A 24,972-nucleotide genomic window follows, 5' to 3' on the forward strand; every position below is an offset into this window, starting at 1 on the left:
ACCACAAGAGACACAGAATTGCCAAAAAAATTTGGGGGGGAGGGCGGAAATAAGCAGGAGGCGTATTGACTTCAGTCAATACTACAAAGCTGCAGTAATCAAGACAGTGTGGTACTGCTACAAAAATAGACACACAGACCAATGGAACAGAATAAAGAACCCGGAAATAAACCTAGACACCTATGGTCAATTAATCTTCAACAAAGGAGGCAAGAATATCAAATGGGAAAAAGTCTCTTTGACTAGTGGTGCTGGGAAAACTGGACAGCTGCATATAAATCAATGAAACTAGAACATACCCTCACACCATGCACGAAAATGAACTCCAAATGGCTTAAAGACTTAAATATATGACAAGACACCATAAAACTCCTAGAACAGAACATAAGCTAAACATTCTTTGACATCAACTGTACAAATGTTTTCTTAGGCCAGTAGCCCATGGTGGGGGAGGGGGGTGGACTGGGAGTTTGGGGTTAGTAGATGCAAACTATCTCATTTGGAGTGGATAAGCAATGAGATCCTGCTGTATAGCACAGGAAACTCTATCTAGTCACTTGTGATGGAACATGATGGAGGATAATGTGAGAAAAAGATTTTGTGTGTGTGTGTGTGTGTGTGTGTGTGTGTGTGTGTATACACACATGTATGTATGAATGGGTCACTTTGCTGTACAGCAGAAATTGACAATGTAAATCAAGTATAAATTTTTTTAAAAAGTTAAATAAAATGTATAAACACTTATCTGTAATCTATTCTATTTATCTACCATCTATCTATTTCTACCTACCTATCATCTATATCATCTACCTCTCAATCTATCTCTATCATCTATCTATCTATCTATCTATCTATCTATCTATCTATCTATCTATCTATCTATCTATCTACCTATCTACCTATCTATATCTATACTAAACGTGAATTCATACTGATGTCTCTAACCTTAAACAAGTACCACAGGTTTATCCTAGACTTCCTCCCTTGCTTATTTGTAAGTAACCTAAATCCTACCTATTTTTGTATTTATCCTCTTATCTTTCAGCCCTAGTATAAACAGTTTCAGAATTGTTAACTGGTACTCACATGACAAATTTACTAACTGGCATACCATGTTTATATACAGTTGTTTTTGCTTTTGTTTCTCTTTAGTCTGTTTTCATTCAAAGTACCGTTTTCCTAAGTTACTTAAAAAGCTAATTTTTTCCTCTATCACTTTCTGTGAGGTTATGTCATACATTTATATTATGAAAAATTTATTATGCCATTCAAAAGAAAAGAAAATGTGTAGTACCTATAAATGATGGTTTAACAAAAATGTGCTCCCCATATATATCTTCAATTAGAATATTCATTATGCAGACATATCCATCTCAAAATGCAAATGCTATTTCTCAGACTCAAGTCCAAAATCCATTGTGTAAATTACCCTAATGAAGTAACTGAGTCAATACCTACAAAAAATAAGCACTTAACAAAGTGAAAATTTTGCTTTGATGAAGACTAATGGAAAAGCTAGGGGTGGGTAGAGAGGATTGAAGAATGGAAATTTGAGACAAATAGAAGGAGGTGGGGGAACACTTGGGTTTAGGGGCCAGAAGAGGACCTCCAAAAGAATTCTATCTAAAAGTCAATACTTAATGATTATACTATGTAAATAATGTTTGGTCTAAGCACTGCTAGAACTAGAATAAATTAATAGGACATGGATCTCTTCCTTTTTTGTCTACTGTCTGTTTTATCTAGGACACTGAAAGTGGCTTGTGTGACAGGGAAAAAAATTCCTTTTGCAGGTTGCTGAAGTATGAGTTATGATTTTGGGAAAAATGAGAACTTTTAAATTTCCTCTATGTAGACTCATTCACCCAGTCAAAATTAACCAGTCCTGGGTCTCCAGTCTATGTTCCAATAAAATATAAGGGTAAAACACAAAGAGGAGATAGAAGGAGAAAAAAGTGATATGTGAATATGTCTCTACCTTCTTTCTTTCTCTCATTAAAACCAGTGTCACACAGGAAAATATTCTGGGATTTTCCCTACACAGAAAAATTTGAAATATATCCTCTAAAGTGATGAAATCCAATAAACACTTATTGAATTCCCACTATGCACTAGGCTCTGGGTTATTTTGTATAGATAGATGCCCTTCAGAATTAACAAAGAGACATAAAGATGAATGATTACAATGCAATACACTTTAGCTTGGATTCCCCCAAAAACCAGAGCCTGAGAAAACAGTAACATGCCAATCATTAACTTTAGAATGTGATTCTAAAGAATGAAAATGGAGATTTGGGAAAAAGTAAACAGGATAAACACAAGGTTATGTTTTTGAGCTGGTCATTGCTGTATGCAACTGAAGTTTAGTCCCACTGAAGATCCCTGAGGAACTATATGGAATGTACCTCACAACAGTCTGCCCAAAAGATAGAAGAGATGAGTACTTAACCACCAAGTCCCATCCCCATTTGACCTAGAATGGTAATTCCCTCAAACTTGCAGCTGCGCACATGTCAGAATAGCTGAACATATTTCCATAGCTGTCCCTGTAGTTGCAGTATCATAAAAGCACCAAGGCAGAAAGCAAGAGACATGTAGTATAACAGAGGTGAGGAGCTATCAAAGAGCAATATAAGTGGATTTAAAAGATGACCTGAGAATATGTGAGGTGGGACACAAGAGCTATCAAATACAGTCCACTCTTTGTAGTATTCATAAGTACACATGTTCCATACTGAATCAAATTTATTATGTAGTCTTCAAATTCATGGCCAGCCACCATATAAAGACTTAACACAAAATATCTAGTAGAATAAACTACAGTCTCCACTGCTGCAATTGATTTCACACGTATAACTGACATTTATTTTATACTTCCTCTACCACAAATTCTATATTTCCCTTACATTTGACCAAGCTCCTCCTCCTTGGGTCCAGGGAAATAATAAAGATCTTCACCCTCAAAGGATCAATATCCTTAGTTGTCTTACCTTGTCAGGCTGTGGATGCTACAGTTGCCCATTTAAAGTTAAACTTGACACTGAAGCACCAAGAGATGCCCCAATAGATCCCCTAAGGAGGGCATACTCCATTCTGCCTCCATTAAAGTTATAACGCTAGGTATTCATGGGAGCCAGTCAACAGCTCCTTCCAATAACATGTGTTTGCCTGATGAACTACTAGCATAAGGAACCAATTACAACAAGTAGGTGGTTTTCATAGCTTCTTGTTCAATGGAACTCTTACTGGGTACCATTGTGGAAGGCTTCTCACTTTATCTCCAATCCAGAAAAGCCCATAGATGCATCATTGTGAGTGATGTAGAGAGTTGCCAATTTCCACCTTCAGGTTCTTGGATCATTGGTTCAGTGCAAATACTATTCCCTTAAGAACAGTAGCTGAACCTTCCAGGGAGCTGTCTCCGAGCTTGTACTTAGGCCTTTAATAGGACATTTCATCATTCTATTAGGTTGGCTGTTTTCCAAGTGATGCAGTATATGGTAAGGACCAGTAGATTACGTGAGAATGTAACTATTTTTTATAACTCCTATACCTGGTCAGAGGTGACACTAGATAGGATCCCATGTCAGGAAAAGAGACATTCTATAAGTTTTTTCGATGGTGATGCTGGTGGCAAATCCAAGTCTGAAGTAGATGCTGATTTCAACACAGATGAGCTGTTGTGTTTCTCAAATAGGAGCCTGAAATAATCACCTTGCTCTCAAGTGACTGGAAAGTCTGCTCAAGGTCTTGGCATTGGTCTAGATTGCTGAGATTTGGGGCAGTCAAGAGTAAGCCACGGAGTTTCCATTGCGGCTCAGTAGTAACAAACTTGACTAGTATTCATGAGGATGTGGGTTTGATCCCTGGCTTTGCTTAGTGGGTTAAGGATCTGGTATTGCCATAAGCTGCAGTGTAGGCTGAAGATGCGGCTTGGATCCCATGTTGCTATGGCTGTGGCATAGACCGGCAGCTGCAGTTCCCATTTGACCCCTGGCCTGGGAACTTCCATATGCCATGGGTACAGCCCTAAAAAGACAAAAAAAAAAAGAAAAGAAAAAGTAACTAGTTCCAGCATGGTGAGAAAGCATACATGCACACACAGCCTCTAACCCAGCCAACATGGTTACTCTCTTCATGGATTTATTGTGCAGCTCGAGAGTGGCTAAGGACAGAGGCTAGCTGATATCACTGGATAAGTCACTGTGACCACCTCGTTGTTCAGGGCTTCCTCTACAATGGATCTGCTGTGGTAGGAATTAATGTGAAATGTAAAGACCCCCATACCTTGTGCCCAATTCCCTAAGTCATCCTTCCCAAACTTCCTTGCCTTCCAACCTCAAATCTTACCCCAACCAACCAGCCAAACCATTTTCCAGGGGTCCCTAATATTTGTACCGAAGAGCATTTCCCCAAAACAAAAGTATATGACAAAGTAGACTGCTCACATATCTGTCCACTGGAAGGCTTTCCTTCACTTGTCATTCAGGGACTCTCTTGACTGGGTTTGTAGAGTAGCAACAGTTCACTTACAGCTAGTACCAACCCATGAGCCTTGGTTTTCTCCTTCATTATTTGGTTGTAGGGAACTTCCCATGAGGCCGTGAGTGTGAATTGAGGGAAAGACATCAATGCAATAACGCACAGCATGAATGCAATAATAAAATAGGTGACATGGGATTCTGGGACTCCTACTCATGCAAATTATGTGTGCCCTTTACACTTGCTCAGACCTGACCCCTTTATACTTGCTCAGACCTGATCCTCTTGGTCTTAGGACTTGGTAAATCTGCTAATACCTATCCATGATAGGTAGCCCTGATCACACAGTCACTACACTGTACCATACCTCTCCCACTGGGGATTTCCAGAGCGCCACCCCCCCCCATATTCTTATTCATCATAGATACCTTCAGCATTATCAGATCTGTCTGTGACCGGGCCACCTGTGCCAGAGCCAAAAGTGCTGCAATTCCCTTTCTTGCTCCTAGGAATAACTTAGGGGCGGGAGGGCATGGGCATTGGAACATACTATGGGATGTTCTTGGCCAGGATTCCCTTGATCACCTGGCCTCCATGTGCTCCATTCTATCAGAGGGCCAAAATGTAATTCAGGTACATTATCATCAGTGTCAGCTCAGTCTCTAAATTCACTGTATTCAATAATACCCAAATGTCTTATCAATCACTTTTCTTCAGACCTCTCTGGGGAATAATCAGGAGGATATTTATTGTGTATTCTTTAGATGACACTGCTGGTTATTTTATCAAGGGGATCCAGTTTCTTGTTTAATCAATTAGCTCTAGGTCTGAACACTGGATTAGATGTACAGAAGGGTGACAAATCAAAATGACCTATTCCTTGAGCTGAAAACAGCCTTCTGCTCACCAGCTCTCAATTATCTTTCTGGTGTATATTCAAGCTGGTTGGCTACTCCTTTAGGTATAACCTTAGGTACACTTTGGAATATTAACCATATTCATGGATATCTGATACTAATACACCCTGATTGACACTCCTGCCTTATTGCTCATTATAGAAATTACATTCACATGGCTTCTGTGAATTGGTGTCTCCTCTGATATATTTGAAACTTATGATACTCATGAACACTAAACATCCCAGCTCTGCGGCAACACTACCTACTCAGCCCTGGGCTTCAGAGGCTACCTGTATTTACTGAGGGGTCACCACTGGGTTTCTCAAGAATGATGGTGCTTCCCTGTCTACAGTTTCCTCTATTCCATTTCTCTCCTGGTGAACAATCAGATGGTGGGTTCTCCGGTCTCATGCAACATTCTAAATTTATATTCTAACATTCTAACAATATCACATAACCTTCAACCTTTCTTCAATACTCCACCAAGGGCAATGTTAGCACTTCTGCCTCATTTACCACAAATCAAAGTCATTAAATCCAAGTTCAAGAGATCACCTCAGCAGCACACCAAGTCAAGTTCCAGGTATCCTTGTCAAAATGTTAAGCCCTAAGTTTAACATCCCATGCAAATAAATTTTTCCCTTTCCAGCCATACATAGAGCCTTCTCTAATAAAATAACTAGATCCACTTCAACATGTGCTTTCCTGCTTCCAGGTCTATATATAGCACTTCTTCCCACAGCATGTACTGACTGTGGCCATTGCCCCTTGAGCTGTGTTGCAATCTGACCCTCATTTTCAGTCTGGTGAAGAGATGGCATATTTTGATACACCTTATTTAAAAGGCATCTGCCTCAGGTGAGGATTTTTGGGGAGTGCCTAGGCGAGTTGAGGACAATTGCTTCAAATGAGGGTAAAGAAGATGATTCTGCCGGCCTGGAGAGTGAAGGAAAATCTGGGGTTCAAGTTGTGCCCAAACGGGCTCATCCACATAAATGTCCTCCTCCTCTTTCCTTATGAAGCTCCTCATTTCAACACAGGACACCTATGAAAGCTGAGCTTTCAGTCTCCTTTGTAGTATAACTAACTACCTTTACCACTAAATCCCGATCTTGATTTTCCACATCATCTGCCCCCCAGCAGTTGGAAATAGGGCTTATTCAAACGTTGACATGCATTTTTCTGATGCTTGCAGTGTGCCTTGAGTTTAGTTGGTAATTTTCTTTTTTCAAGGCTTCTAAAGCCTTTATCAAAAAGCAGTCAGTTCCACCTTCAATAGACTCCACAGTTCCAAAACAATTATATTAGACAATTCTGTTAGTGCAATTGTCTAGGTGGGGAGAGAGATTCCTGGTGCTTCCTACTCCACTATCTTCTCAGAATCCCTTCCAAAATATTTTTAATAATGGAAAATTAGCAAATGAAACTATTTCAATGTCAGAATGTTTTTTTTTTTTTAAAAAAAGCTGTTAACTCCACAGTCCCTATTATCACCACTATTTCTATGCTAAGTGCTATCTATCATTTAAGATGATGTTTGACCTTCATCCGCTACCCAAGCCAGTCTACCACGGTGCAAATCTTAGTAACTGTGTTGTTACACTGTAGTCACCACTACCAACAAGGTCCGTATCACTGAATGCCCCATGAGTGATATAGTTCCTGATTTCCACCCTAACGGGCTACCACTGAGGGCCACTTCAGGTAACAAATGACTTAGCCTGGGTTCCCCACAAAGGAGATCTGGGCAAGGGCTTGTAGGTAGGTGGATTCTGTTAAGAAATTTCAACAGGAGTAAGAAATCAGGAGTTGTAAAACAGGAAATGAGAAAAAGGCAATATAAATTGCTATTTGGCCACTGCTGTGAGCAACTGGATTGTGATCCCTTTATGCATTGAGACTGGCTAAGTGGGTTCCTGCAGGTGTTCCACCCAAGCTGAGTCAGCAGTGAAGCCATGAGGCAGGATGCAAGCTGAGGCAGGGTACTCTCAGTTTAATGAGGGCAATTGGTTGCTGGAATAAAATGTTAAGGCTGAGAGGATGGGAGGTGGGTCAGGAGAGATTTCTAATGTTCAGTGGGATAAGTGATATAACAAAGTGATATTAAAATACTATGGAAACCTAAATGGGAAAGAGGAGATGATGCTTGGGCTTTGAGGACTGGGTAGAAATGTTGAGGGCTTACTGTAATTGCTTCATCACTTGTATTCTTTTTTTTTTTTTTCTAAATACCAGATTAATTACACACTCTTTTCTTCCCTCAAAGCCTAACATTTTAAAAAGAAGAAAGAAAAGGAGAAAAACTTCAATTTTCCTGTGGCAAACATTTTTTTAATGTCAAAAAAAAGTACTTAAGGGTTAAAAATAGAAAGTATGTTTCCCTCTGGACTGTGACTTACACTTTACTGGAGTTGGGAAAAAGCATGAGAAAGCACCTGAACACACGCACTGTGTAATCTAGGTGGCGAGAAAAGAGAATCTGTGTGATACTGTACTGAACAATTCACAGCACAGCAAGGAAATGTGTTTATGTATACACTAAACAAAAGAATGATTACTCTTTCATGGTCCTAAAGTTGAAAAACAAGTTTGAAACAGCTATTAACAACATCCACTCTCAAATACTAAGTCTCTATAGGGCTCATTGTTTGTATCTTACTAATGGGCAAATTTTCCAAAATTCTGTGGTTCAACTTCATGCTCCTTTCAAAAGAGAATGATCATATAATGTGTTCTTGCTCACTTGTTATTGGGAGAAGGAAAATACTTCTTACCTAGATAAAAGAAAGTTGAGATGTTTCAAAACATCCAAACAGATAAAAGGAAGATATACGTATTAGATTTTGGAAAGCTCACAAACCACAATATTGAAATTCAAGATTTTTATATGATTTTGATCATATCTAGGATGTCTGTGCTTTACGTTGCTCCTGTATTATAAAGTTATAATTTATATCAGAACCAGTGATCCAGATTATCCACATTCTCATTAATGCTTGGTGCTGTCAATCATTTCCAATTTTAGCCATTATGTGAATTTTTAATTTCGGTTATTTACTGGTATCTTGTTGTGGTTTTAATTTGCATTTCCCTGGTGATAAGTGAGATCGGGAACCTTTCTCTATACTTTTTTGCCTTTTGTACATTTTCCTCTGTGAAATGTCTGTTCAAGTCTTTTGCTCTTTAAGTGGCTTGTCCTTTCATTACTGATTTGTAGGAGTTCTTTATATATTCTGAGAAGAATCCTTTATCAGATATGTCTCTTTGGAATATTTTATCCCATTCTGTGGTTTTTCTCCTCACTGTCTTTATAAATTCTTTTTAAAAAATTTTTTTGTTGATGTACAATATTACGTAGGTTTAAGGTATACAACACAGTAAATCACAATTTTTAATGGTTATATTCCATTTATAGTTATTATAAATATTGACTATATTACCTGTATTGTACATAACCTTTTAGCTTATGTTATACACAGTTATTTGTATCTTAATCTCCTACTCCTAACTTACCCCCTCCCCACTGGTAACCACTAGTTTGTTCTCTGTATCTGTGACTATGTTCCTTTTTTGTTATATTTTCTAGTGAGTTTTATTTTTTAGATTTAACATATAAGTAATATCATACCATATTTGTCTTTCTCTGACTTATTTCACTTAGCATAATACTCTCCAAGTCCATTCATCTCACTGCAAATGGCAAATTTTCCTTCTTTTTATGGCTGAGTAATATTCTACTGTGTATATATATATTCCACATCTTCTTTATGCATTTATCTTTTGATAGACATTGAGGTTGCTTCCATATCTTGACAATTGTAAATAATGCTATTACGAACACTGGGGTGTGCATGTACCTTTTTGAATACATACACACACATACACACACACACAGTGGAACTGCTAGATTGCCTCTTCACTTTCTTAATGGAAGCTTTTGATGAACAGAAATTTTAAATTTTGATGAAGTCCAACTTCTCATTTTTTTTCTTTTTAGTTAGTGCTTTTTATGCCCTATTTGAAAAAAAATCTTTATCTACCCCAGAGTGTGAGTATTGTTTCCTAGAATTTTTTTTCATTTCACCAGTCACATTTAGGTTAATTTTTCTATAGGCTGTTAGGTAAGTTAATTTTTTTCATCTTTCTCCAGTTATTCCAACACCATTTGTTGAAAAGACTATCCTTTCCCTTCTTAATACATTAATACCCTTGTCAAAAAGCAACTGATTGTATGTGGTTCTTTTTCTCATTTCTCTATTCCGTTCCATTGATATATTTGACTAAAACTATGCCAAGATCATACTGTCTTCACCACTGAAACTTAGTAAGTCTTGAAGTCAGGTGGTATAAGTCCTCCACTTTGTGCTTTTTCAAAATTGTTTTGGTTATTTCAGGTCCTTTGCATTTCCACATAAAATTTGAATCAATTTTTCATTTTCTACCCAAAAAAGCCTTCTGAGTTTTTTAATTGGAATTGCATTGAATCTACAGATCAATTTGGGGAAACAAATTAAGCAGTTTATCCTCTTCTTTATAAAGAAGTCTGTAGGTAGGCACTCCAGAAATGATATGTTACTCTATTGTGCTATTTTCAACCCAGGCTCCTTTGTCTTGCTATCGAGCTATCCCTCAGTTGTCTTTTCATTAACACAATGGAGCTAGTGTGTTACCTCAGGTATCAATTCTGCAAATGAAAAAGGTAGATGACCTCTGAATCTTTTATGTGAGGCATCTCTTCTTGAAGCCTGTATGCGTATATCTCATTGACCTGAACTGCTATATAGTGTCATTTCCATCTGCAAAGGAATCTGGAAAAATGTAGTTTTTGAGAAGCACTCCTAAAAATTCAAATTAAGTAAGAGCAAAGAAGAGGAAAAATTATATCATTGAGTAGGCAGCTAGATATCTGTACAAATAGTAAGGGTCCTTCTTCTGTAAGACTGCTAATCTTTGAGATAAGAACCCTGAAAAAAAAAATAGAGAAAAAAAAGGAGTTCCCATCGTGGCGCAGCGGAAACGAATCCGACTAGGAACCATGAGGTTGCGGGTTTGATCCCTGGCCTCGCTCAGTGGGCCAGCGTTGCCGTGAGCTGTGGTATAGGTTGCAGATGCGGCTCGGATCTGGCATTGCTCTGGCTCTGGTGTAGGCCAGCAGCTACAGCTCTGATTCGAACCCCTAGCCTGGGAATCTCCATATGCCGTGGGTGCGGCCCTAAAGGGACAAAAAAGACAAAAAAAAAAAAAAAAAAATAGAGAAAGAATGCTGGTGAAAGATGAAGCTTGGCAGAAGGAAGTTTGTAGATAATCTACTAGATGGCTTCAAGCTATGAATTAAACACAAAACTTGAAAATTATTGACCAGGAGTGTTTGATGTTTACAAAGCAAGATGAAGACATTTTAACATCTTGTTTAACTGCATTAAGAAAATGCCATTTATCTGCAAATGAAAGCAGAATCTGTGTCCTGAATTCAAGACTACTTCATTCCATTTCTTTCACAGAAGAAAAGTAGTCATAAGACAGGAAAAGTAGCTGATAAAATAGCACATGTATTTTAACAGTGTCTTAACAGATGTACATCTCCTGTTCAACTGAAATGTGTCATTGTTTTCTATTAATTTCAAGAAGGGAGAGAGGATTCTGAGGGCAGAATTGTCATACACTACAATGGGGTTCATGATGCTCAGTCTCAAACTGGCTGAGGTTTAGGGAAGTGGGAAATAATGGTTTTGGTTTACAGAGTCAGGTGTATTGGGGTGAAGGTGAAGCAAAGCAGATGGTAGACCCCATTGACAGGATGGCTTCTGAACTAAGTGATTCTAAGAAACATTTTCACTTTACAGTTAAAATCATCTATGAAATTTCTACTTGCTTGTTAATTCATACACAGAGACACTATATTTTCTTGTTGAAATACTCGAAATATTTCTTGTTGAAATGTGTTCACAGTATCATGAAAGAGATTATATTTATTACTGATTTACCTTAAAAGGTATAGAGAAGAAAGGATTGATATGGTCATCTACTACACTGCTATACATCAGGTTTCTCTGTTAGCCACAGGTCCGATTCTGGTTGTTTCCACTCTTCTCCAAGCAGTACATTAAAACTGAAAGGCTTGAAGTATTCCAGACGATGGCTAAACACAAAGAAAAAGATGGTCTGAATTGAAATGAATTGTGCATTTGTGAAAAAATTGTCCTGAAGGGCTATTTACTTTGTAACACCTGTAATAGGACAACATTTTATTTTAAGAATATCAGAAGTAAGATGTAGACTACATGTACAATTTTCTGACTGCAGCAATCAAACATCAACTCTGCAAATATTCACCCATATCTCAAAACACTCTCCTTTCAATTCTGCTCCCTCATAGCTGAAGGGAGAACTAAAAATCAACCCTCAAACCTGACTCATTCCATCTAGCCTTAAACAAATCATATTATACTCTCACAGATGTTATCATATTCAGACTTTTATATAATTTATATCAGTTATATAAACAATTGTTTTTAAAAGTTTTGGCTCAACATATTTTTGCCCACAGCATGCAGAAGTTCCCAGGCCAGGGATTAAACCTATACCACATCTGTAATCAGAGCATAGCAGTGACAAAGTTGGATCCTTAAACCACTGAGCCATGAGGGAACTCCACAGGTCAACAGATTGACGGATAGATTTCTTTGTCAAAGCAAGGCAGGTTTATGGAAAAAGAGTGTTAATTCTTTTCTTTCTAGGAAAACCATTTAATTACTAGGAAGTTTGTTATCGTGGTTTAATAAAGGAGAGAAAGGCTTATTAGGTAACATGTGGCAGTGGAACTCAGCTCTGTAGGGAATCACTCCATCTACACAATAACATGATCACACTTCTACTGAGAGTAAAAGCCTCCAATAACCTGTAAATAAGAAGCCTGAATACAGGAATGCATTAGCTTGTGAAGAGTCAGAGAAACAAGCCCTGAGTAAGTTCTGTCTAGATTTCTGTCCCACTCTGCCCACCTGAACAGGCTGAACCAGTTTTAGAGTCACAACTGTCAATCCAGATTAAGAGGTTAAGGAAACAACTGCAAAGGATAAGAGAAAAGAAGGGAGAAATGCAAGCAGAAAAGGGGAAAATATGTCAGGCAGAATAGATAGGCTAGAAGAGATTAAAAGCATAGTAGATTGAAGTAAGAACATAACAGGATGGACAGAGGAGCACTTTCCAAGGGTAAAAGGCAGGAAAGTCAGTCTTCCATGGTGCAACGCCCACCAGGATGTCTATGTTCCTAAACATGCAGACTCACTGGACTATCTTGGCCCGTTGAGCATACTCTATAGAGCAGGAATCTCAGGTTGCCTCAGGACACCATCTAGATTTCCTCCCTAAGGGGGCAGTGTTTGCAGCAGTCCATGAAGCATTCATAAAGTTGGCCAGGGGCTACATTCTCCTTAAGTGACAGCTTCATGTGCAAAGAGATCAGACTCAAAATGGGAAAATATAGGAAATACCTTGGCTTGTAGACCTGCTGCCCAGAGAAGACAGTATATTTCTTGTAATAACTCCCTAGACATAGCTTACAGGGCCCCCACAGGGAACACTACTGTTAAAGGAAAATCCCAAAGCTGTGCTGTCCTCATCTATGCTGCCTAGAAATATAGTTGACATTTTTATCCTTAGAAGGTTACCAAGAGATAAGAACTAGAGAGTTAACCTAAGGTCAGATTCTCAAGCAGCCAGGGAAAGGATTAATTAACCCTTTGCTTACACCAGGAAACAAAGATGCCTCTGGCCATTCAGCCCTGAAGGGGATTGTAAATAAATGTGCAACCATAATTCTATACCAGCTGTTGCAGTCCTCACTAAGCAAGACTTTTCTCACACTGCTATGGAAATACAAGTGCTCTATTGACAGCCGTGAGAGGCTATATTTGTACAAAGTCATTTGGTCAAATACTTAATGAAGACCATCAGGAAACTTAAGTCTCTACTTGGTGCTTTTACACGTGTCTTCTTTTTCTTGTCTTTTTGTCTTTTTAGGGCATCACCTGCAATATATGGAGGTTCCCAGGCTTGGGGTCTAATAGGAGCTGTAGCTGCCGGCCTATGCCACAGCCACAGTAATGCCAGATTTCAGCCGCGTCTGTGACCTACACCACAGTTCATGGCAATGCTGGATCCTTGACCCGCTACACGAGGCCAGGGATCAAACCCGCAACCTCATGGTTCCTAGCGGATTTGTTTCTGTTGCACCAAGACGGGAATTCCACATGTGTCTGCTTTGGCCAAAAAATTTTACTACTACTCCACCAAGAATTAATTTTAAAAAACTCTTGGAAGTTCCCATCATGGCTCAGGGGTGATGAACCTGACTAGTATCCATGAGGATGTGGGTTCAATCCCTGGCCTTGCTCAGCATGTTAAGGATACGGTGTTGCCTGTGAGCTGTGGTGTAGGTCGCAGATGTGACTTGGATCCCTCATTGCTATGGCTACGGGTAGGCTGGCAGCTACAGCTCTGAATCAACTCCTAGCCTGGGAACTTCCATATGCTCCGGGTGTGGCCCTAACGAAAGACACGCACACACAAAGCAAAAACAAACAAAAAATGCTCTTACAGTTGGGGCATATTTTCATTTATTTTCTACTTACAAATCAGGTTTTTGTCCTTGCTGTATTTCATGTTGAGGTACTGGGTAAAGAGCCTCATAGCTTCTTTTATCTTTTGATCCATGAATTGCAAATGAATTGAATTTTGTCACATTTGGTGGAAAATAACTCCAAGGAAGATAAGCTCTGCCTTCCCATTTTGTCTCTCCTCTGTACACTTTGAATGATAGATCAAGTTCTTGCTACAGAAACAACATATGAAACACAAAAGGAAAATTCATGTTTATACTTTAAATATTTTAAAAATATAAATATATATATATTACACTTAAGGATTCTGTCTCATATTTTTATTTACTTACTTTCCACACATTTCTTCTTCCAGAGAGTAAAAGCACCAAATGCTGTCCATGGCTGTCAAAATAAAAATTCTTCGTGAGTGTTAGAAAGAAACAAACATTTCCTTTACTATCCCTCATATTTGCAATATGCATGATTAGAACTAAATTTCCAAATGATTAAAATATGCAATATGAATATTGGATAATTATAGGGAGAGCCAATGTATTCAGTCACTTAGAATTGGCATCTTTTGAGTTTAACACTTACTTTCCAGGCAACTGCAGTCAAATGTACAAGGCTACAAATGCTCAGACTGATTTTTACTTCTTTTTTTTTTTTTGTCTTTTTAGGGCTGCACCTGTAGCATATGGAAGTTCCCAGGCTAGGGGTTAAATCGGAGCTATAGCCGCCAGCCTATGCCACAGCCACAGCAATGTGGGATTTGAGACACATCTGCAACCTACACCATAGCTCAAGGCAATGCCAAATCCTCAACCCACTGAGAGAGGACAGGGATTGTAACTGTGTCCTTGTGGATACTGGTTGGGTTTGTTACCGCTGAGCTACGACAGGAACTATATTCTTTAAATAAGAAATTATATGAAATTCTTCAATTAGATGATACAAAATATGGAAAAGGGGTGGGGTATTTGGAGTTGGTAATAAAACTCTTTTCAAAAAGTAAGGTATCCTAAGGGAAGCTGGAACCAATTTCCAGGTCAAAATCCAACAACTTTACTAAGGGTTATTTCTGTAAGAAAATGGTCTTGAAGCTTACTAGGAAGATAGAAAATAAAAGTATAGATTGTCTAAAATTACTCAACAGTCTGAAGACTTAATTTTTTTTCTATTTTCTCACACAACTGCCCTCGACATGTCTGCCTGTTGTGTTGTCCTGCTTTTTACCACCAGTTCTGACACTGACATCATGTTTCCAAAGAGAAGCATAATATATCCTCAAAAGACAATTTTAATGGGAGCATAACTGGGATTAGCCTGGGCAGTAAGAATCAAAGGATTAAATGAAGCAAATGGTTAAATGAAGCAAATTTACTGTCTCCAGAAAAAACCTTATCTAAACATTTTTGACACAGATGGTCTGTTGGGAGTTTTTCAGGAAGGATTTCCTTCCAGAGACTATTCTAACAGAAAACAAATATTCTTTCCACTTAAAAGTTCTCTGCTTATTTTTATTGTTATTATGTGACCTTAAGAATATCCTAAGAGGATAAAAGTTCTTGCAAATTCAGGGAGTTCCCATCATGGTGCAGCGGAAACGAATCCAACTAGGAACCATGAGGTTGCGGGTTTGATCCCTGTCCTCACTCAGTGGGTTGAGGATCTGGTGTTGCCATGAGCCGTGGTGCAGGCTGCAGACACGGCTTGGATCCGACGTGACTGTGGCTGTGGCTGTGGCTGTCGCTGGTGGCTATCGCTCCGATTAGACCCCTAGCCTGGGAACCTCCATATGCCAGGTGCGGCCCTAAAAAAAAAGAGACAAAAAGACGAAAAAAAAAAAGTTCTTGTAAATTCAAACAATGATATTCTTCAGATTTTTTCCTAGCGGCTATCACAGGAGTAGATTGCCTGAAGCAAAACCATGATTCTTAACTGTCCCAATGTATCTAAAACCAAATTACGCTAAAGATTTTTTTAACTTTTAGAATTTATTAACTTTATACATAACAGTTATATAATCTTTTAAATCTTTTTAACAGTTATACAATCTTTTAAATTTATTTTTCTCTCTATGGTCATATCTGTGGCATATGGAAGTTCCCAGGTTAGGGGACTAACAAATTGGAGCTGCAGCTGCCAGCCTACACCACAGCCACAGCAACACTAGATCTGATTTGCATCTGTGATGTATGCAATAGTCTGTGGCAATGCCAGATCCTTAATTCGCTGAGCAAGGCCAGGGATCCAACACACATCCTCAAGGACACTATGTCAGGTTCTTAACCCACTGAGCCACAACGGGAACTCCACATGGTATAATTTCTTAACAAAAGAGAATCTAATTATCTGATGTATCTTGTGCTAAGTTATCACTATTATACTATAATATAGTAGTATATTGTACACAATATACTACTTTCAAAAACTTATACGTTTACTAGAAAGTAAGAAATTACATATAATTGAGATTAATTCAGGTTAGCATTCTCTCTAGTAAGCTGGATTTAGTGAGCTTTTATTATAACCATACGATTTATAACTAGAGAATAATGTGTTCAAAATATGTAGTAATGAGTTAGAAAAAATATTTTATACTTACGGACAAAGTTCAACTTCTAAATACTGTTCAGTCATGTCATTCAAGAAAAATGCTTCCACAACTTTTGAAAACAGAAATATGACATATTGAGAAATTTAATGTTGCTTCAACAATAAAAAAAATTGGTTTATACCTTTAGAATATAAAACATATTAATGGGGAGTTCCTGTCGTAGCTCAGCAGAAACGAATCTGACTAGTATCCATGAGGACGCAGGTTCCATCCCTGGCCTCACTCAGTGGGTTAAGGATCTGGCATTGCTGTGAGCTGGTGTAGGTCACAGATGCGGCTTGGATCCTGCGTTGCTGTGGCTATGATGTAGACCAGTGGCTACAGCTCTGATTCGATCCTTAGCCTGGGAACTTCCATATGCTGCAGGTGTGGCCCTAAAAAGCAAAATAAAATAAAACAAATTAATGCATTATTTTAAATTATAACTATATCACCAATAGGAAAAAGGGAGAGAAAACAAATAGACATTGCCTGGAAGAAGAAAGACATAGAAAATATGGCATCATTTTTTTCTATATTAGATTGCTAGAAAATAAAAATATTAATAAATTCTAGTGTGCTGAGGTTGTACAGAAATGAACACTACCCCTCAGACTCTGAGACAGTCATCTTATTTTATGAATTTATCCTAAGAAAATAATCAAACTTAAAAAACAAGTAAGATGCAATTCATCAAAGTATTGCTCAAAAATAACTGGTCTAAATGGCTAACTCCTGTAATATATATAAATCTCCTATTGTATGGGAGAGTTGTTAAACAAGTTATGGAATTTCTGTATTCTATTCAATAGAATACAGTGCAGTCATTAAAATCAAATATATAGGTAAGCATTTTTATACAGAAAGATATCCATGATATTTGATAAGCTGACTGCAAAGCAACAACCAAATGCACACGAAACAAAAATGTGCATATGTGCCTGTGTTCAAATGCCTGTAAAATGTACACAAAAAGGTTATGACTGGTTATCTCTGTCAGGTAGTATACAGGCAGGTGATTTTTCTCTGTAATTTCTTTATAATTTCTATATAATTCTTTATAATTTCCATGTTTATTTTAAAAACTGTATAATTATGTAAGTGATAGATGTTTCTTATAAACTATTAAAATAATACAAACATATATGAATTAAAAAGACAAAGTCCTTTTCTTTTCATTTTGCTCTAAAACCTGTCAGACTTCTGTCCTTCCACAACCTATTTTACCCACATAGAGTAAGAAAATATATATGAAATCATTTCTTGCTTACAACTTGCTTTTTTTTCTTCTCTCTCTCAAACACACACACAGTGTTTCAGCATATAGATATTTTCCTTTTCATTACTGCACAGTATTCCTCTATAGAAGTTATGAATGTTATGATTTATTCACATAATTCTTTTTTTTTTCTTTTTAGGGCCATACTCATGGCATATGAAAGTCCCCAGCCTAGGAGCAGAATCAGAGCTGCAGTTGCCAGCTTACACCACAGCCACAGTAACACCAGATCTGAGCCATGACTGGGACCTGTACTGCAACTCACAGCAACTCTGGATACTTAGCCCACTAAGTGGGGCCAGGGATCAAAACTGCATCTTCATAGATACTACTCAGGTTTCTTACTGCTGAGCCACAAAGGGAACTCCCACATAATTCTTTATTGATAGATATTTAAGTTGTTTCTAGTTTTCCTTGTGTTATTTTTATAATAATAAAATCTAAGACATAGATATAGTCCCATCAACAATTCAGTGTCTTATTGTCCCTCTTAGTCTTTTACCTACGGTAAGGATTGCAGGTTGAAGAAGAGATACTGAATCACAAAAACATTTGGGAGGTGAAATTGGTAGGACTTAATAAATAGATCCAAATATGGAGAGTGAGAGAGAAGTATTTCTTAGATCTCACATTTCTGTTATTTGTCATTTGATGTATTAGAGTGCCATTGATTGAGACTGGGCAATTAGGAAAAGAAGCAGGTTTATGAGAGAAGTGGATGAGTTGAGTTTAGGACTTGTTGACTTTAGCATCTGTAGTACCTCCATTAGATAATTCATACTGTGTATACCAAATAATAGATACCTCATAATGTGTACACCAAAGGAAACTAGTACATATAAATTCTGTATCAATAAAAGACAATATATGTTTAACATGATAAATTAACACTGACAAATTGTATGCTATACAGATAGAGAAAGCAGATGTTAGTATGGACTGGAAGAGTCATCAAAGGTTTCTCCGAAGAAATGAAACCTGAATTACGCCTTGAACCATATGCATTAGAGGCAGCAGCACTAGAATGAGAAAAGGTAACTGAGTGAGAATATGCACAGTGAGACTATCGGTCTTTTGGGAATCAAAAGCTCTTGGTTTAATATGATAGCTCAATTCATGAATACCCTGAAAGCTTATGGGAAGGATCTGAATCTTATCTTAGGGAGATATATGATTTGTAATCTAGGGAATGGCATTATAAAGAGCATTTCATGAAGATATGTTTGGTAGCTTAATTATGATATATTAGAAGGTGATCATATATCAAACCTGAAACTGTAATTTCATGCCATGTCTTTTAGCCTTCATTTGATGTGTGAGATTACTTGCCAGTTTATAGTAAAAACTACATATCATGTTGAAGTTGATGGTGCTTTTATAATAAGTAAAACACCTAAACTTCCATAAAGAAGGTTTATGGAAACTTTTTAAGGTTAAAGTTGCCATTTGAAGATACTTAAAAACAAAACAGGAATGCTAAACTCTTCTTAAGATAGGTAACAGAGGAAAAGGAAGGAGATATAATAGCAATTTAAAAATCTGGATTTGTAATTGACATTTTTCACAGTTCTAGTCATATAGTTGAAGTCATATAGGTAATGGTGAAAAAGTCAGAATGAGAGATTGGTAGGAAATACCAGAAACTGCACATGTCAGTTGCTCAGAAGCACTTTACTGCCTTGCAGCAAGATAAAATAATAGTTCTGAGAGGTTATTATAAAAAGATTTATGTTTGCAATAAAATACAGTACTTCCACTTACCTTCATAATCCCACAGTTCATTGAAAGGTTTTCCCGGTTCTCCTAGCGGGGCTGGAGGATCATTGAAAAATGGAGCACTAACTTCCATCATCACTCCTCTGTCACCTGGATTCAGCCTGACAAACACTGGCTCATGCTTCACTGGAAAACTATCCCAAGTGTGTTCAATTTTAAAATCCATCTGAAGATTTTTAAGGGAAAAAACATTAAAACAAACTCTTTAATAATTTATAAGTGTTTCCTTTAGAAAGAAACGAAGGCAGCAGAGTGACAACAGCATGGTTCTGAGAGTCAAAAGGCCATGTGTGTTACGGTAAATTCCAGACATAGAATTCTGTTACAAAATAGGTGGTTGGATTCCAAAAGCTTTAAGACTTCTTTTCTTTTTAAGTTTATGTCCAGCTTGAGCTACCTTGTAAAGAGTAGATCAAAATCATTTATAAGAAATAAGAGGAGTTCCCGTCGTGGCGCAGTGGTTAACGAATCCGACTAGGAACCATGAGGTTGCGGGTTCGGTCCCTGCCCTTGCTCAGTGGGTTAAAGATCCGGCGTTGCCGTGAGCTGTGGTGTAGGTTGCAGACGCGGCTCGGATCCTGCGTTGCTGTGGCTCTGGCGTAGGCCGGTGGCTACAGCTCCGATTCAACCCCTAGCCTGGGAACCTCCATATGCCGCGGGAGCGGCCCAAGAAACAGCAACAACAACAACAACAACAACAACAAAGACAAAAGGACAAAAAAGACAAAAAAAAAAAAAAAAAAAGAAATAAGAAATGCAATTAAATCTGCTGCAAATTGTTCATACACTTAACAATTATAAGCACTATGAGTTGATTTGTCATTGCCTTATTGTAAAATGAGCACATTAATTAATTACTGGATTCCCTGAGAATCAAGATCATTATAATAAAATTCAATTTGATTTTTAAAAATCTCCACAAATGAGTATAAGCATTACTGCTAACACCTGTTCTTTTGGTTAAAACGCGTTTCTATTTAGGCTGGGAGTGGAGAGGGGCTTCAACATTTTGAAGGTAGGCAGAATTTAAAATTGTCTTCCTTAGTCTCAGGGTGTAGATTTTCTTAGCCTTTTCAATTTTTGGTATTTCAAGTGCTAAATGACAAGTTGCTTGGTTAATCCCTTCTCTCTAACTGAAATACGGGAACAAAATCTGCTCTCATTTAAATTCTGAAACAGACTAGGTACATCTAACACAAGCAATATTTGCATTTTCAATTATTACTCTAAGGATTAAATGGAAAGACATAGTATTATATTAATAAAATTATGTTTTGTTGAACACTATGGATCAGGTATTTTATAAACATTATTTCATTCGATTTCATAAGAACTTACAGGTGAACCATTATCATCCTCATTGCAAATGAAGAAATAGATTTGTTTGAGGTCAAATAGCTAATAAATCAAGAAATTAAACCTATGACAGCCATGCTTTCCCAGAATAATGCATTTCAGAAATATGCAAACACATGAAAACTTTTATTTTAGGAGTTACAGATCCCCCTAAATGATACTAGGTCCTTATGTTTTGTTCAAAATATAAACTTGATTAGTAAATGATACTTCCAGACTAATTTCTCTTATCTGAAGTCTCTGAATGCATACCCTTGCTTCATGTTAATTCTACTGCAGGTAATAACGTTTTACATTTTGAATAATTTCTTCAATTTTTTTTCAGATCCGAGGTATAACAGGCACATTTATATATATTTAAGGTATGCAATGTGATAGTTTTATAAAAATATACTTGAATAAATTGATTTCAGCAAATATGTACTGTATGTACCAAGTACTGGGAGATCCAAATATATAAGCTTTGTGTCACATAAAAAACACAAGATTTCTGAAAACTTTTTTGTAAAGTATGTAGCTTTTCTCAATTTTCATTATATGCTAACCAACTTTGATAACTTCTAGTATTAAAAAAATAGTTCCTGTATTGCAACCAATAGCATGTGTTCAGCAATTTATATTCTCTGTCATTGAAATAAGTTCAGTGAGTGATAAAAGTGTATAAATTGATTCTGATTTATGTGGAATTTAGTCCTGATTTGCATGGAATAATGTATCTCAATAATAAATTTATTTTCTTTAGTTGAAATATTCTTCAAAAATAAATGCATCATCTTCAACCCCAAATTTTGGTATTAGTAATTACCCTCTTGCAGCATATAGGGAGAAATAAAAATAAACCAAGACGCTAGAAATGCAGATTAAATCTGATTCTGACACCAATATGCTGAGAGAATATGCCACAATCATAATTTAGGATTTGACAGTTCTTGATAATCCTGGCAAAATATAGCTCAGTGACTAGGAAATTTTGGTAGATCACTATAAGTCTCCACACAACCACCATATCCACAAAAATGCTGCACAAAAAAATGCAGCAAAAGGATCCCTATCCTAATCAGTGGATTTCCACCAGGGCATTTTCAACTCCTAGTTCTTTTAGGCCATATCTCTACATCTAACTGGAATAAAACCACATCTAGAGAAGTGCCTTAAAAATAGCTCATCACTTTCAGGCACACATGATGAGTCTCATGGTGAGAGAGAGGTTTCCAATTACTTCAAGATGTAATCTTATTTATTTATTTATTTATTTATTTTTAGAGCCGCACCTGCAGCATGTGGCAGTCCCCAGGCCAGGAGTTGAATTGGATCTATAGCTGCCAGCCTACACCATGGCCACAGCAATGGAGGATCTGAGCCATTTCTGCAACCTACACCACAGCTCACCACAATGCTGGATCCTAACGCACTGAGTAAGGCCAGGGATCGAACCCATGTCCTTGTGGATACTAGTCAGGTTTGTTACCACTGAGCCACAGTGGGAACTCTCCAAAATGTAATTTTAAATGGAAGAAGAAATAAACAATAAAAGCAGAGCTACTCTTATTGACAGTTTACGGTAGCGGTACCACAAGTCTTTCTACTGGTTCCTTCTGCCTTCCCCCTAAGATTTCTTTGAGCAATGTTTGAAAATTACTGCAAGAAATATCAACCAGGAGGGAGGAGTGCCATGGTTGACACGTCCAAGGACAGACTATCGCTTTGGCTTTAACTGCATAAATGGCTTTATTTTTTATCAGAATAAAAAATGCGTTAATTTGCTTAAAGAACACTCATGTCACTAAGTATATGCAACATTTATAACAAAATTAACCTAAAAATTATAGTCCTGCCCACTAGTTTACAATACAATTCAGAGGTAACAGAGACCCAGACAGAGACAATTGATTCTTCTTTTGACTTCCTGGGGCCACTGAGGGCTGTGGAGGCTTAACCTCACTGATTGCATGTGTACTCATATGAAGTAGAGACGATTCAACTATTCATGTCTTTGTGACTTGGGCTACTGGGCATCCTTGCAGCATTCCACTCCCTGTCATTTTCCATTACCAATACACTGCTCTTTTTTTGATTCACAGCCCTTACATTGCATGATATATTTGTTTACCGTTTTCCCATCCCCAGCTCCCCAGCTAGAATGCCTGTAAGTAACATTTTTTACTTGTGGAGTGAATAACAGTTCTAGTTTCTGGATCTAAAATTTCATTATTCTAAGATGTTATGCAGGAGAAATCAACTGTATTAGTGGTACCACTACCTCTTTCAATATTATGCACCAAAACAATGGCAAATAACTGAGATCATATATCATATCTGGAAACATCCTTTCAAATTAGTTTATCAGAGATTTTTTAGCTACTCTGTTTTAGGCACCATACCAGTGCTGAAGAAAACAAAGTATAAGAAAGTCTATGGGAAGTTGGGAATGGTTCTCAGGTAGCTAATCAACAAGGTCTCACATACCTAACCAATCGGATCCATTATCAATTGATTCATTTTGCAGTCCAATTTAATTAAGCTGAATCCCTACACAAAACTAAGTTTTAAAAGAACCAAAGATATAAACATTAAAATCAAACCATATAAAAACAAGAAAGAAAAAAACAGGAGATTGTTTTTAAAAGATGATCTTACAGGATTTCCCATTGTGGCGCAACAGAAACGAATCTGACTAGCATCCATGAGGATGCCAATTCTATCCCTGGCCTTGCTCAGTGGGTTAAGGATCTGACGCTACCAAAAGCTGTGGTGTAGGCCAGCAGCTGTAGCTCTGATTGGACCCCTAGCCTGGGAACTTCCATATTCTGCAGGTGCAGCCCTAAAAAGCATTTTAAAAAAGATTATCTTATAATAGAAAAACCCGTTTAAAACATAATCCCAAACCTAGAAGTCCTAAAAGAATGATACATTTGGCTATAGAAAAATTTTAAAAATATAAGCAAAAGGCTGCCTACCTCTACCAAAAAACCCAATTACAAAATCAGAGACAGTTTAGGAAAAAAAATAGCTGCAACTCATAGTTCAGACAAATAACTAATTTTTGTAATGTTTAAAGGGCTTCTACCCATAAATCAATAAGGAAAAGATTATCCCAACAGAAAAATAAGTAAAGGTGTGAGCAGCCAGTTCACAAAGGAAAATGCAAAATGTTCAGTTTCATTAAAAATGATAGAAATGCTAACTAAAATGAAAATAAATTACTATTTTCCACTTAGATTGTCAAGGATTAGATAATTTGACAAAATGCTGTGATAATCACATATTATCATTGGAGCATAATTGGTACAGCCTCTGTCAAGAGCAATCTCTCAATATTTATCAAAATGAAAAATACAAATAACTTTTGAACCATTCTAGTTCTATGGATTATTATACCTACATATATCTAAAATGACGCAAATATGAGGATATTTACTGTAACACTGTCTAGAATAATAAAATACTTTAGGCAACTTAAATACCCATGAGTAGAAGACTGGTAAATAAATTATGTCACATCACACAATGAAATATCATACAGCTGTTAAAAGAGTGAAGCAGCTCTACATATACATCTAAAACATAACTGTAAAAAGGAAAGCGCCAAAGGTACACATTTAATAAAAAGGAAGAGTATTTGCATATACACTTGTGAATGCATATACTATCTCAGAAAGCACATACAAGAAACCATTGTAGCAGTGATTTCCTCTTTGGAGGGAATTATCTACCTACAACAGCTGAGGAAGCAAGAATTACTTTCAACTGTATCACTTTTTTTCCAACCTATTTGAATTTTATACTATAATGAAACTGCATTACTATTCAAAAATAAATAATTAAAAATATTTTAAGTCCAATTTAAGGCTGGATCTCTCAAAAAGCATGGTGACTACTTCTCTCCCTTGTACACAGGCTGAACACTTCTAAAAAGTCAGAATGAACATTAGAAATATTACTGAAAGAATAAGTTCTTTCAAGGTGAACACCATCCTA

At 37.2% G+C, this 24,972-nt stretch overlaps 1 protein-coding gene across 23 annotated transcripts in view; it reads right to left on the minus strand.

Annotated features, from left to right (window-relative positions):
• Window positions 1-24,972, minus strand: part of C8H4orf33 (chromosome 8 C4orf33 homolog) — a 583,530-nt gene that overhangs the window by 553,760 nt on the left and 4,798 nt on the right. For 20 of the 23 annotated variants that reach the window (XR_014813047.1, XR_014813039.1, XR_014813045.1 and 17 more), the window contains 5 exons: window positions 19,624-19,804; window positions 16,593-16,653; window positions 14,335-14,386; window positions 14,015-14,214; window positions 11,366-11,520 (listed from right to left, as the gene is read on the minus strand). Coding sequence is in view for 3 of the 23 variants with exons in the window: in XM_021101594.2 (XP_020957253.1) it covers window positions 11,415-11,520; window positions 14,015-14,214; window positions 14,335-14,386; window positions 16,593-16,653; window positions 19,624-19,804 (600 nt within the window). In the remaining 20 variants the exon portion in view is untranslated. Of the gene's footprint in view, window positions 1-8,006; window positions 8,156-11,281; window positions 11,521-14,014; window positions 14,215-14,334; window positions 14,387-16,592; window positions 16,654-19,623; window positions 19,805-24,972 lie in introns of those variants that run through there. The other 3 variants (XM_021101594.2, XM_084972960.1, XM_003129192.5) reach the window with 3 other exon arrangements.

Source organism: Sus scrofa, chromosome 8 (assembly GCF_054392235.1).
Source record: "Sus scrofa isolate SSC_HxYL_T2T_F1_AM1 chromosome 8, Sscrofa_HxYL_maternal_Yorkshire_Landrace_v2.0, whole genome shotgun sequence".
NCBI lineage: Eukaryota > Metazoa > Chordata > Mammalia > Artiodactyla > Suidae > Sus > Sus scrofa.